At 55.6% G+C, this 13,726-nt stretch overlaps 2 protein-coding genes across 2 annotated transcripts; both read right to left on the bottom strand.

Moving 5' to 3' along the window:
• Positions 1-54: 54 nt before the first annotated feature.
• Positions 55-4,510, bottom strand: RIM15_1 (rim15, signal transduction response regulator; the record flags this gene model as incomplete). The annotated part of the gene is made up of 3 exons (XM_028634347.1): positions 55-506; positions 554-3,953; positions 4,016-4,510. The coding sequence occupies 3 exons, from the start codon at positions 4,508-4,510 to the stop codon at positions 55-57; spliced, it is 4,347 nt and encodes a 1,448-aa protein (XP_028499387.1).
• Positions 4,511-10,652: 6,142 nt separating this feature from the next.
• On the bottom strand, positions 10,653-12,425 carry D7B24_000081 (uncharacterized protein; the record flags this gene model as incomplete). The annotated part of the gene is made up of 1 exon (XM_028634346.1): positions 10,653-12,425. One exon carries the CDS (start codon positions 12,423-12,425, stop codon positions 10,653-10,655), a length of 1,773 nt encoding a protein of 590 aa, XP_028499386.1.
• Positions 12,426-13,726: the final 1,301 nt, after the last annotated feature.

Here is a 13,726-nt window from a genome sequence, read left to right as displayed (position 1 = left end):
CTGTGCTTTTCACCCTCGTTGTCGGAGGATGACGGTGACATGTCGAAGACTTGACTACGCCTGTTGCGATGGTGTGAGAGCACGTCGGATGTGATCGGACTGCCCTCCTGCGATTGAGAACCAACGGTCAAGGAGCGGGATCGTCCAGTAGATGAAGAGCTCAACTGTCTCGGCGTTGCCATCAACTTTTGCGGTGACAATGCCAATGGGGGAGGCGCCTGGCCCCGACCCTTGACAGGTGACGCTGATAAAGATGTTGCAGCCTTCTGCAGGCTTGGAGGCACCCTGGGGATGTCGATCGCCCCGTTGGACTGAGGTGAGGTGATCGATTGCTGCGAGAGGCCGGAGGATGTACTCGATGCCTTGCGTCGTCCTTCCCCTTGTTGTCCAGTCACAAAGGACACCAAGAGCGGCGAGGATGGCTGAGACGCTCGGCTGGGCGACGAGTTGGCCACGCTCAGTCCAGAGGGCGATTGTGGCCTGGCTTTGGCGTTCGAAATTGTTCTCTGCACAGGCATTGACATGACTGGGCTACCCTCCAAGCCTGTCGAACCTCCGGGTGAGGTAACGCTCCCCCCCGGGCTAGTAGAGGGTTTGTTTTGCGAGGCCAAGGCTTCCGCGCGCAGCTTCTGGATGACGTCCTTGTTGGCCTTCTCCAAAACCGGCAAGTTCTTGAAGGCGAACGAGCCGAAATCGTCCGCCACAACCGGTTCGCTGAGGCGTCGAGTCTTCAGATCTCGAACGTGAGGTGGGATGTGAAGGGGCATAAGCCCACGTTTTATCGAGTTAACCTGTGATCGCACGCGGGATAGCGCATCGTGAGGACGATCAGGGTAGTCCGATCCTGCTGCAGACGAAGGCGGAGAGGTTTGATCCTCCATCTCCTCTGCGAATGACTGCAAAACAGCACCGCGAGCGTCGAAGTACTCCGTGTCTTCTGGATCCTCAGTTTGTGGCACGAACTGAGCCTCATCCTCAACCAAGGTGTCCCAGTTGATGCCGTTGAACCAAGGGTGGCTCCGGATCTCCTCACCACCGGACTGGAATTTGTCCTCCAAGTTAGATCCAAGTCTCTTGGAGGGCTCCATACAGAGCAGCTTGTTAATAAGATCCTTAGCCTCGTCCGATATCTCGCATTCCGTCTCGTCTGGCCATTGTATTTTGCGTGCCAGGATATTCTCAAACACGTGCTCAGCCTCACCAGCGTGGAAGGGCGGGAATCCGTACATGAATTCGAACATGATGCAGCCGACCGACCACCAGTCACTTGTTTCGTCTTGCTTCTCTCCGTTGATCGTCTCAGGCGCAAGATAATCAGGCGTGCCGACGAAACGCCTGTTAGTGTCCTCTGGATCAAACAAGGCCATGGGAGGGGGCATCATGCTGTTTTGCGGAGGTGTGCTCTTCTTCAAGGTATCCAGATTTGACTGGGATTGAGATTGTAGGCTTGACTGCTTTGGAAAGGAGTTTGCCTCGGGGAAGCTTGCAGCGTTGCTGTCTGGCCGGGCATCCACCGGCGATTTGGCATACGGCATGATAGCGCTACTTGACTCCGCATCGTTAAGTGAGAATGATTGCAACATGTTCGCGAGAGCCTCGCTGCCGCCACTGTCGCTTCGATGACTGGATACCCGGCGTGTTTCTTGCTGTGGGTTGCCAAGGCTGAAATACGATGGTTGGCCGAGGCCGAGACTGGCTCCCACGTCAGGTGTGGACTGAGGGGTCAGGTTAGGCGACGGCGAGTTCCCGTGAAGGTCCAGTGAAGTCGAGCGAGAGGAGGCCATGGAAGCCGAGCGAGCAAATGGGCCCTGCTTCAACAGGTCCGGGGTGGGGTCGCTGTTTTCGTTGTTGAGGGCTCGCTTCTGCCTGCCTACGAGACCCATGCGCGAAAGGCCAAAATCAGTCAGCTTGAGGTGACCTTTCTGGTCAATGAGTAGGTTGTCAGGCTTCAAATCGCGATGAATGATGTCTCGACTGTGGAGATGCTCTACGCCAAGTATGACCTCGCCCAAGTACTTCTTGGCCCAGTCCTCAGGCAAACCTCCAAGGACCTTGATCAAAGAGGCACAGTCTCCGCCGTTGAGATATTCCATCACCAGGTAGAGATAGTCTTTGCTTGAAAATGTCCAGTAGAGCTTGGCAACGAATTCGCTCTGCCCTTGCCACATGAGGATTGCGCGCTCGGCCTTGACATTTCCGACTTGATTCTTGGCAACCATGTCTGCTTTTTTGAGCACCTTGATGGCAAAGTATTCGCCAGTCGACTTCTTCTTTGATAGATACACGCTTCCAAACGCGCCTTTGCTGATGGGCTTGATGATCTCGAAATCTTTGATGGAGGGCGGCGCTGGTCGGGCTTGGGGAGGGGGGTTGTGAGCTCCCAAGCGGGGTGATGGAGGAGGCTTCATGGCAAATTCAGACATGGCGGCAGATGACTGACGTCGATGATGGTGAATCGCGGCCACAGCCGGGGAGGAGAATTCGCTGCCCGGCATCATGGGGGATGCCTCGGGAGAAGCGATGCCATCATGTCCAAACACGAAGTTCCGAGGTTTGTTGATGCGGAGTGGCGATGACGGCTGCGTCGCGCGCGAGGGAGACTCCTGTCGTCGAGGTGAGGAGGTTCCTGGAAGGATGAGACTTCGACGATGATGCTGACGCGAGCTCGCTGCACGGCGAAGGTCGCCGAATTCGGATATGGGCGAGTCTGTCCGCGGTGCTTGCCGCGATGCCAGCGACGAAGATCGGATGCTGCCGTCACTATCGCCAGTATCGCTCTCAAACATGATAGAGCCACGTCTCGAGTCACGAGCTGTGGCCTTGTTGGCTAGACCGCCAAAGTTGGATTTGGGAGTAGGACACTCCTTGGGGCTGCTCGATCTTGCAGAACCCACAAATGACACTGGCCGAGTATAGTCGGCATTCTCGCCAAGCGATACCTGTTGAAGCGCAGCGGCCAGCGCAGACGTGTTGTCTGTGGGGTCCTGCTGGAAGAACGATGGCTCTTCGAAGGCAGGTGTGATCTCCTGGTCTTCTTCCTCCGTTTCGTCCTCAGTGGAATCGCTCAGACGTCCAGAAGCGATACGAGCCGCCTTCCGCATGGCCTCATCAATGCAATCCTGCACAATGACGGCGAATTCGACCCTGATGCGTTCAGCATACTCGATGATTTTCCGGTGCCGAAACACAGCTTCCACTTTTGCCTTGGCAGCCTTTTCCGTGTCGGCGCAAAGAAGAGCCAATCCTGTCTCCTGTTCCAGTGTGTTTGTGCTCGGCGACTGCCAGTGCATGACCTGGGAGATGCGCGATTCGGATTGCGGTGATTGCGTTCGGAGCTCCCCAGGTGCATGCGAGGACGACTCCTTGATGGCTGGCGTGCTTACTTCTATGGCAGTGTCACAAAGGTCCACCAAGAGTTCCACGATTCTGGCCTGTGGACGGCGGATGGCAAACGAGCGAGCCCTGGCATGACCAAAGCCGCCCGTGCCAGACCGGTCTCTCGACTGAGACACCGATGTGCCCGGCGACGACTGGCTCGAAGGAGGTGGTCCGATGGCTAGGCCCTTGTACTCGGCGAGGGGAAGCGACGGTTGTTCACCTGTCAAGGAGCGACTCTTCCTAGCCTCCAATGCGTCGAGGACCTTGACGATGGCATGTCGATGTTCTGTGAGGTTCTCCTGAGCCATTTGTACGTCCATCTCGGCCCTGTGCTCCTGCAAACACAGGTCGGTGTGCTTCTCGAACCACCAGGGCGAGATTTGACGTTCGCATATGCGACACAAGACTGGAAGTGGTGGCGGGTGGTTCTCGGGATCTTCTACGCCAGACTCGGCGAGCTGGGTCAGGTAGCTGGCGAGGACCTCAGCCCCGGATCCCAAGCTGTCGACAATGACGGTAGGTAGGTCTATTTGAATTTCGCGGGGCGCGATCCAGGGTCGAATCATCCACATAGTCTAAACGGAAGCGGTGCATCAGTAAAAGCATTGCCACGAATGCAAGGGGGTCGTGGTCTCACATGGCTCTCTCCTCCCGACACCACGTCGTATACCATAATGCCTTGGGCCTCCAGCTCAATGGCGTGTGCGGGGGGCTCTTCAGGCGAGCCTTGAGGATCTTGGAGGTCGTCGAGCGACAACAGTCGCGAAAGGGGGCCTGCATGAACGGCGAAGCGTACCCTTTGGCTGCGTGAGTCGTCGGATCTCATGGCCTCGGCAACGTCTGAGAAAACACTCTTGTTGTCACCAAGGATCAGGTCGCTGATGCTTGTGCCCGGAACAGAGGTTACCGTGGTCCCGATGACCTCAGACCACGAGGGACTGACCCATCGTATCGTGCCGTCGAGGTTGAGGTCCAAGATGACATTGAGAGTCTGCTCGGCAGCCTCCCGAAGCTCCTCCCGTTCCTCTCTAATGTCTTCGGAAAATGTCCGCTCCATGACCCCAGCCGACTGTGCTCGGAGAGAGGTCACAGCTGGCGGGGCCAACATGTTGCTGGCATCTTTGCTGTCCATTGTTGAGAGTGCCCAGGTTTATTTTCCAGGGTCGTCGATACCATTGGCCGGGCCGTACCTTCTCGGCACTTCAAGGCGAAGTCACAGAAGCAGCTTCGACTTGATAGCGTGTTCGATGGTATACGGTCGGGACGCGTCAGAGGCGAGCTCTAGAGTCGTCCAGTGGTTCACCCGTTCCGACGGGGATGTTGTAGCCAGAAGTCTGGCAGGCGGCCAGAACTACAGGTTGGCAAGACCCCCCGACATATCGATGAACGGAGGGAAGTGGTCTGGCTCGAACGGGCGAGATTCTTGGACCTCACCGTGGACGACGAGGCGCGGGCTCGGGGCTCGGGCGATGGGTTGTGCGTGATCGGGAGTAGGCAGGTCGGAGATCAGCCCGTCGTTGGCGCGCTGCAGGTGGACAAGGAGAAAGTTGTTTCTGCCTCAGTAACCGCACGACAGCAGGGATCCGAGACAGAAGACAGTCGCTGACCGGTCGGCTCGCAGCAACAGTCGGCAAAAGGAAAAGAAAAAGTAAAGAATCGACGTCCTTCGTAGGGCGGGACAAGGTGCGGATCCGAAGTGAAGAAGAGAAGAACCGTGCAATGCGTGACGAGGAGTAGCCGTGCCGTTGACTCAGTTCCTGTCTAGCCGATTGATTGACTTGGCAGAGGCGGACGAAAAGATAGAGGCGGCAAGGCACAGACTCTGGAGGGACGACTGAAGGGGTGCGGATGCTTTCTCAGGCCAGGAAAGAGGGCGAAGAGAAAGTTCACGCCAGGGTTGTTGACTGCCTCTTGGATCCAGGCAAGTTGGATTGGACGGGGCGGAAGGCACACAATAGGTGGTGGGCAGAACACCACTGAAGCATGGGGTAGGTGGGTTCACTTGCGCTTGCACCCGTATTGTGAGGTAGGCAATTCGGGTCTACCATCAACAACCAGCACACAGCAGCTAGCATCTAGCACCACCACCACCATCCTTGGCTGGAGGCCGGGACGAAACGGCAGTGCTGGCACTCACTGGTGCTCGCTTTGCCTTACGTTAGGTGCCCACCTCGTTCAGTCACCCCCCATCACAGTGCCTGTGGTGGGAAGCCGCCTGTTGGCGCTGTCTACAGTGTGAGCAGCCGCGGCATGAGCGGGGAAGGAGCATATTTCCACCCAATGAGAAGTCGGATGCTGCTGCGACACCTGGTAGCGGTACATGCATGACACGCCCATCTCTTATGCAATCCTCCGTACCCATACCACATGCAGCTTAGTCGTTGCGCCTTTGCCTGGATCGCTACCATGCAAGGGGATAGAGATGGGCAGACTGTGCCAGTCCCCCCAGTCGACCCCATTTTCTCCTCGCACGGAGGTTGTGTTGTTTATTATCTACCCATCGTCGAATGTTTGTATACAAGAACAAGAGGCAAAAGCTCAAGAGCACTGCGCAGTCTATGTGAAACCGTAGTAACGGGTCTGGGATGCAAAGGACCTGAGCCACTGATTTTGCTTTGTTTCGCTTTGCTTTCCCTTCTGCTGACAGGCAAGTCGCATGTGGGGTCTGGTCTGCGTCAAGCACTCAAAGAAGGTCCGTGAAGGAAACAGACAAAAGGAAGGAAAACGCCCAGGGTACAGGGCAAACAATCTCCGTCCCTCGTGTCCCTTCCGCGAAAAGGCACCATGTTGACTTGGACGCCAGGCAGGTTCGTGCTCGCAGGATATCGTGTGTCTCTCTGTTCCTCCCTCCACGTCACCCCCAACCCAGATCACTGTGTCGTGAACTTCATGTGGATATGTCTTGGATGGCAGCTTATCCCCCCTCTCTTCGCCTGTCCCGTCGCCAGCCACACACACACCCACCCAACTCCAGAAGACCATGCCAATCGAAAGTCTGGGCAGCATCCGACCCTCACAAGATTCTGGTCAGAAAGTTCACCATCGCATGGCAAAGCCTCCCACCCCCAAGAGCCCCCTTGGGAGAATCTGCAAGACCGATAGTACTCTGCGAGTTGCCATCGGTCTGTCAGAGACCCCTCGGGACAGATCGACCACCAAAGCATCGATTCCTTCGCCCCGCCATCGTACACCACCCCCATCCGTGGCCTCTCGCCTTTCTCATGCTGCCGTCACTGCAGACATTGGACGCATCCTCAGATTATCGAGGCCACCCCCAGAAAAAGACCCCCAAAACGTCGAAAAGGTCCCTCCAAGGTCTCGCTGACTACTAGCTGCGCCGGCAGAGCCGTCGTTGCCAACGCAATCCTGGCCAGGCGGCATCCTTCTGCTGCATGCCGAAGCCCTCTAGCCCCAAAGTTTACGTCAGGTAGTAGTGATTTCTCAACCCCTTCGCCGTGTCGACGAACCCGAGCGTAGACCTCGACACCCTATCGTACATGTAGCTTGCCTTGCCATTTTTACTCTCCCACTTGTTCCCGCTTGTCGTAGGGGGGGACGTCTCATTCGACAGCGCCGCTCTGCCCATGAGTACCAAGCCGATGTACATGCACGCGCTGAGAGTTTGTAGCACGTTCTGCAAGCGTACTGGTGTCGTAGGTTCTTGTGCATGTGTGTGTGTGTGTGTGTGCGTGTTTGTTCCCGCTGGAGTACCTTATCTAAGTACCCAAGCACCCTCTTCACAACCTCTCCCCCGCACATCACCATCACGGCACCGCGGCATCTTCCATCAGACCCCAATACCCATCAATTGTCGGATGCGGGTTCCTGTACACTGTCATCTGGTTTCGATGCGCTTGTGACGCATGCCTCTCTTTGCTTCGGTTCACTTCCATCATGACGCGGCAAACCCGGACACAAATGTACGGAGCCACATAGTTTGATTCATTCGCCATGGTCATGACACAGTCGCTGCCTGTCATACTTGCTCACCTGCAACATCCATCGGCAGCCATCCAGCACGTCCGTCTCGCATTTGCACCTACAATAGGTTCGCCGTCCCATTGTCAAGGATATGGCTTGTTCGGATCAGGGAAACGCAACCCGCCTCAGCGATATCGGGTCGCCAAGTCATCATTTGGGGGAAGGGGGGGGCTCGATCGCCAACCAATGCAGTAACAACCGCCGAGCACAGGCCAGGTCATGTCGGGGAAGGTGGGTGAGTGAAGTGCGAGGATGTGAGGTGCGCTCAAGAAAGCCAGCCATTCATAGCATCACAGCCACTACTGACTTCATGCGAATGCGACCTACCTCCCTATTCACGGTTCCACCACTGATACCACAGGGTCGAAGGACTACAGTTGTGTTTCGTCAAGATGACAGTCTTCCAAGTTTATCTTTTGTCGTGGGCTGTGCCACAACTCCGTTTCCACGACAAACCTTGACAAATAGAAGAGAAGAGCGCCGCCGATGACAAAAGATCACAAACAGCAACGCTCATGCTCCGCCATCATCGGGATGCGTCCTGGTGGCTCTCTGGCCGACGCAATGCAAGGAGTCAAAGGCCACGACTCTGGAGTTGCATTTCTCGGTCCTTGAAGATCGCCCACACACTTGTATCGATGGCAGATTGCAACGAGACTGATGCTGCAATGTCCTGATCATGCCATCGCGCGCTGGAAAAGCTCTGGTCTAGGGTCTCAGCTAAAAACATAGGCATCCTGTAACCCCCCTGTTCCGTGACAATTACACGACCGCAACGGCCGTTGACTATGGTGGAACGCGAGAGACACCGTTGCTATCACCAAAACCCAGAATCTGTCAGCCCATCGAAAAAAAAAACATGCTCCGCCCGCTGTTGCAACAAGCACCCTGTAATCATCGGCGCATTCGACCTACCATGGCCCGTCACCCAGCACGTCCTCACACCACCATCTCACGAGCCGTGTTCTAGGCCACCGCTCTGCACCTCTGCCTACCATGTGTTTCTCTACGGCAACGCCATCGCATGCAGCTCGTGCATTGGCAATGGCACGCCAATGTCAGGTAAGTGAATCTTGCAAGGTTGTCTGCCAGCTGCAGACGTGGCTGTCGAGGGTGTTGGTCCTTGCGACCCCATGATGTCCTCATGAATGCATCCCAGTTGCGTCTGGCCAATCGGGGAAGCTATGATGAGAGCAAAGGCTTTAGTCATTGCACCTCTGTTTGGAGCACCAAATCGACGCATCCTAGGCCGAGATGCGCGACGCAAGATCCAACCTCGCTCGCTTGTCCCCGTGCCCCGAGGGAATTGGACGCTGCCATCCTCCTTCTTGACCGCCATACCTCATGGGACCTGCGGAAAGCCGGTCTGGCTGAATGCCTGCAGCTTCGCTTCACTCTCTTCCCAGCAACCTGTGCCGCTTGGCTCGAGGGTCGACACCACAGTGACCGACACGCAGTCACAACCTCGCACGGGACGTGCTTGGGGGGGGGGGGTTTACTGTATCCACCGTTGATCTGTTGGCTTCCTCATCAAGAGCCTGAACCATGAAAACGAGACTCAGCAGTACCACAGCCCCCTGTGACATGGTGTCGACTACTGCGCCTGCCGACGTCTAAGGCTCAGCCGCTATGAGCCTGCGGCAGCGCTAAGCTTGTTCCCCTCAGTGCTCGGGCAAGCCAGCTCCTCACCTTTCCACTTTCGTCGCCAACTCGAGTAACGTGATCGCTCCTGAACGTTGTTCGCGAGCCAACATGCGCGACTCCAGACTATCCCATTGGAAACTCAATTCCCTTCTCAACTGCGGGTTGTGGGTACAGCTGACAGGCGGCGGAGAGCATGCCACAGACGAGGCGGGCAAAATCTCCTGACAGCATTTCTGCGTTTCTCCCGTCAGTACTGACCATCTGCTTCGCCCATGGTCTCGCGATTCGATCGGCTTTACCTAGACCTCCCATTTCCGTCCGTCCGGCTGATCAACTAGTTGTCAATTCAATGCTAAATCGCCGGACCTGTCTTGAGAGTCGCTTCCCCCCAAGATCTGCACCGTTGAGATCGGCATGCCTTCGGTCATAGAGGGTCAGGTACAATGGTGGCTGGCCCGGTTGCCCACAACATGGGAGCGTCCCCGCCGTTTCGTGTAACAGCACTGAGACCTGACGCTGCCTCGGGGCCATGGACTGAACCAGTGATGGGCCGTCGCCCAACATCTCGTGCCAGAACTCCTCTGCTGGATCGGCTGCAAGCTTCAGGAGTTCAGGCAGACGATCACGGGATTATTCGCTCATAAACACAGAGGCCCTCGGGGGCAGTGGCACAATGGTGGTCGATCGCGACTGCGCCATGACGAACAACACAAGGAACCTCGTCACCAGGATACGTGCGAACCTACCAGACCTGCAAGGACGAAAAGGTCAATTGGCCCCGTGTTGGGGATCTGCCTTTCCACCATTCCCCAACGTTATGCGGGGGACCGGGGGAGGGGGGTTCTCTCCCTGGAAGTGCCAGTATATCGGATCGGCACGCCCTCTTGGGTACTGGTTTTGGTACACGCAAACGGCCTCCTGCACGGTCTGAACTGCCACCAGTGATGAACAGGTTTATGGTGGCTGGGTGTTCTATAACGATTTGACCCGTCCCTTCCCGGGCGGCTTCCAGCACAACCTCTGGCCATGATCTTTTTTTGTGAGAGTAAACGTCACTGAATACTTAACTTCATGGCACTTCTTTTGGTTGTAGATCTTGGGTCTGACTGCTTAGTAGCAGACGTTGTCAGTTTGCGATCTGCAGGCCAATCCCCTTTGTGTATATAATGGTAGAGGGAAACGGGTTTGTCGAATCCTTCGCTGATCTCAGAGGGCCCTATGGAGTATGCACATTTGGCTAAGCCACGTCTTGTCATTGTTTTGTTATTCTGTCTTCTCTCTAGGGCTTGCCGCACAATTTGAGACATCTAAGGCCGGAAAACTAGCCAGAAGCACGCGTGCCCTACAATTGTGGTTATACTGTGAACCTTCCAGGCAACTCCTATTCTATTGTACATAGCCTAACAAGCAGACGAAGCTGGCCTTGCCTCCCCATTCAGCCGAGAAGACAAGTTGTGTATCGTAACTTAGGTGTCAAACACCAGAGGAGCGAGGTTCCTTTGCAGTGAGCCTACTTGACCCACGTCCAGTCCAGAAAGAAATGACATGAATCAATGCAACTGAGTTCGCGGGGGAAGAAAAAGCATTGCCCATGCGTTTCATGGAATGTTCTGCAGCAAGGTTCTCGCGCTGGCTTGGCCAGAGCATCTCTAGTCAAGGTTCATAGCGCGCCGCCACTCAATTCTCTCCCGAACGAAGACCTCAGCATCCTTCTCCAACTGGGCCTTGAATCTCGCCTCTCTGGCTTGTTGCTCGCGAATCGAAGCTGGGCTGTAGAAAGCGGTGGGGACGAGGTTGGAGGGTGCCAACACGCGGACGAGCTCTGAGGGTTGGCTGCCCGTCAAAGGCGGCGTAGCCGTCGAAGGCAGCGTAGCCATGGGGCTGGTGGCAATAGTCGTAGCGGGCTTTGCGTTGGATGGAGCGATGGGGCTTTTGGTCGTGGCGGTCTGGGTCTTGCTGCCTTTAGGTCGGCCATCTTTGTTCTTGCGGACAACCTCAACGGGAGATTCGTCAGCCGGGTCAGGGTGGCGCATGGTATCGTCGGTGGAGCCGATACGTCCGATACGCATGGTGATATCGGATCCGCCATGGGAGCGGCGATGTTCGCTGCTCTCTAGACGCCAGGTCTTTGTGCTGGCTTTCGGGTCGGGGGTTGCAGTTTTGGGGATGGCATCACGGCCGTCAGTGGCGTAGTCTGCCGAGTGAAAAATCGGGAGGTCAGGGCGGCGAGGGCCGCCTTCGTGATGCTTTACAGCACCAGGGTCGACAGGAGCCTGGATCTTGGTTCCGTGGCGAACACTCATAGGCGTTGCTTGGGCAGATGTCTGTTTATAGTGGCCTGGAAGCGGGACGGAAGAGATGGACTTGAGAGGAGTGTCAGGTCGGGGGTAATGAGCTGGAATGGGGACAGCAGTGACCCGGCGCACCTCAGGGGCAGGCCTGTCCTCCGAGTTATCAGCCTTCTTCTCAGTAGACCGACGGCGACTTTCACCTCTCTTGTGCTGCGAGGTGGCATTCTTGGTGCGCTTGCGCTCCTTCTTCTTCATCGTCTTCTCCCGCTTCTTCCTGGCCTTCTTCTCGGCAGTGGATTCGGCGTGCTTCTTCGAGCTCTGAAGTTGTCTGCGTGAGAAGTCTTCCTCAACGTCGCTCAAGCGATGCGCTGTGTCCTTGCTGTGTTTAGTCCTGCCACCACTGACATATTCATGGAAGTCAGTATTGTGGAATGCTTGGTCGCGGCGGGACTCGGACAGACGACTCCCCTGCGCCTTCTGGATAGGAACAGGAATAGGAACAGGGCTCTCGACAGTTTTGTTTTCGCCTTGCTTGAACTTCTTTGAAGGCGGTTCATCGTCACCGATGTGCTTGCGGTTCGACTCGTCTTGGGCACGGCGCTTGACCGACGAATTCGCCTTGCTCAGAGCGGTGTCGTTGTTGATACTTCCCTCGTCATCGGAGCACGGATCTGACGAGGACGTGGTATCATCCTCAAGTGTGGAAACCATGCGAGGGCCAAGGTGATTTTTGAACCGCGCTCGAAGCTCAAAAAGAGAGACCATGTTGTAGTGAAGGGATTCAATGGGCTCAGCAAGCCATAGCTTCTCGGCCTCTGTGATGCTGTTGTTGAGCCTTTGCACGTGGTGACGCTCCGCGTCTTGGAGGTTGGAGGCGGCAAGGACGAGTTCAACCTGGGGCTCGCCGCCGTTCTGGCTCTTATCCTGAGCTGCCCGGGAGATCTGATGATCCATGTCATCGCGACGGTTGATAAGAGTTTCAGTATCATATGCGAGAGCCAGACGCTCCTTCCTGAGCTTTTTGGCGTTGGCTGGAGTCTTGTCGTCGTTCAGGCCAATGCTAGCATCGCCAGCCATCTTGGCATCAGGGGCCATGCGTTTGACGCCCTGAGACGATGTCACCTGAGACATAGTTGATTCCTAGCTACTTTGGGCCTTTGAGAGTTCGTGCAATGTGAGGGAGGATATCCAGGCCGATGATACACAGCTCGTGAAGTCGCCAGCTTGTAAGGAAATTAGCCGGTCGAGGAATTAAAAGGCTAGGCAGAAGCTCTTACAAACTTGGGACTGGCAGTGGTAGCACGTGTAGAGTGATGGTAGTATTCTGGCGGAGATTTGCAGAAGAGGGGATGCGAGGTGGAAGACGAGAAGAGTGAAGGCGAGTATGGGAGTTGCGTTTGTTGTGGGAGCTGAAGGTGATGCAGGACGTGGTTGAAAGAACTTTGAGCCTTGTTGCTCAACAAGCAAGTTGAAAAACAATAGAAGGCTACCATAGGATGGTGTCGTTAAAAATCGGGCAAGTAAGTGACGGTTCAACGCCCCGGCAACCATGCTCCTTCCTCGCCATTTCCTACATATCCGATGTCAGACAGCTACTGGTTCCAGATTTCGGCCAGTGAGCTGTCCAGCTCATCCTGCCCCGGCCATCTACCTAAGGTACCTTAATGTACCTACAGATGAAGAAAGTATTCGTGAAGTGATGTATCTGATAATTCTGCTCTGCCATTATTTGACATGCTTCTTTGGCAAACTATCCCACGATCACCTCTCTGCACATTCAAGACTGAGCATAACAACAACGATTGAGGAAACGTCATGATATCTGTACATTTGAATGAGAAAGCTCGTCAAGACACAGAAGGGCAGCATGATGACCGATGCTGACAGAAGGCTTGACGAAGCATCTCGACCTTGACGGTGATGCAGGGGCGCCATCTTCACCGCTATGAATATGATGAGCAGATGGAGTTGCGCACCTGACTAAGCAAAGGAGACTAATGTCCCCCCCCGCACTTGTCTCCCCTTCACTGCAGCCGCATCTGATAATATGGTGGAGGATGTCGCCGCTTTTAACTGTAGTGCTCATCAGCAGGTGATCCTACTCTGGTATTGCGTGTCCATGTGGCCCATTTTGCGCTGAGATCTTGAGATGAAATGTATTTCAGCGAAGGCATCAGCCATGTTCCTCCGAATTGCATTGAGATAAGCCTTATACTTCATCGATATCGCATCGTCAAGTTTCAACACTGATTTGTGTCCCCTTCCCTCGAAAACGATTGCGTTCTAACCGAAGAAAAGCAGCGAGACGCTAAGACAGAACAGCAAGCGGGGCCGGCCACCAAGTGGTTACCAGCACCTGGAACCTCGGCACTGTTTGGCGGGAGCTCCCCCCCCCCCAGGTGTCTTCCCCGACAACGCGAATGCCGAACCAC

This window comes from Verticillium nonalfalfae (genome assembly GCF_003724135.2).
Source record: "Verticillium nonalfalfae strain VnAa140/NRRL 66861 chromosome Unknown scaffold_1, whole genome shotgun sequence".
Classification (NCBI taxonomy): Eukaryota; Fungi; Ascomycota; class Sordariomycetes; order Glomerellales; family Plectosphaerellaceae; genus Verticillium; species Verticillium nonalfalfae.
The sequence above is the reverse complement of the archived record's forward strand: the minus strand, read 5'-3'. Positions and strand labels throughout refer to the sequence as shown.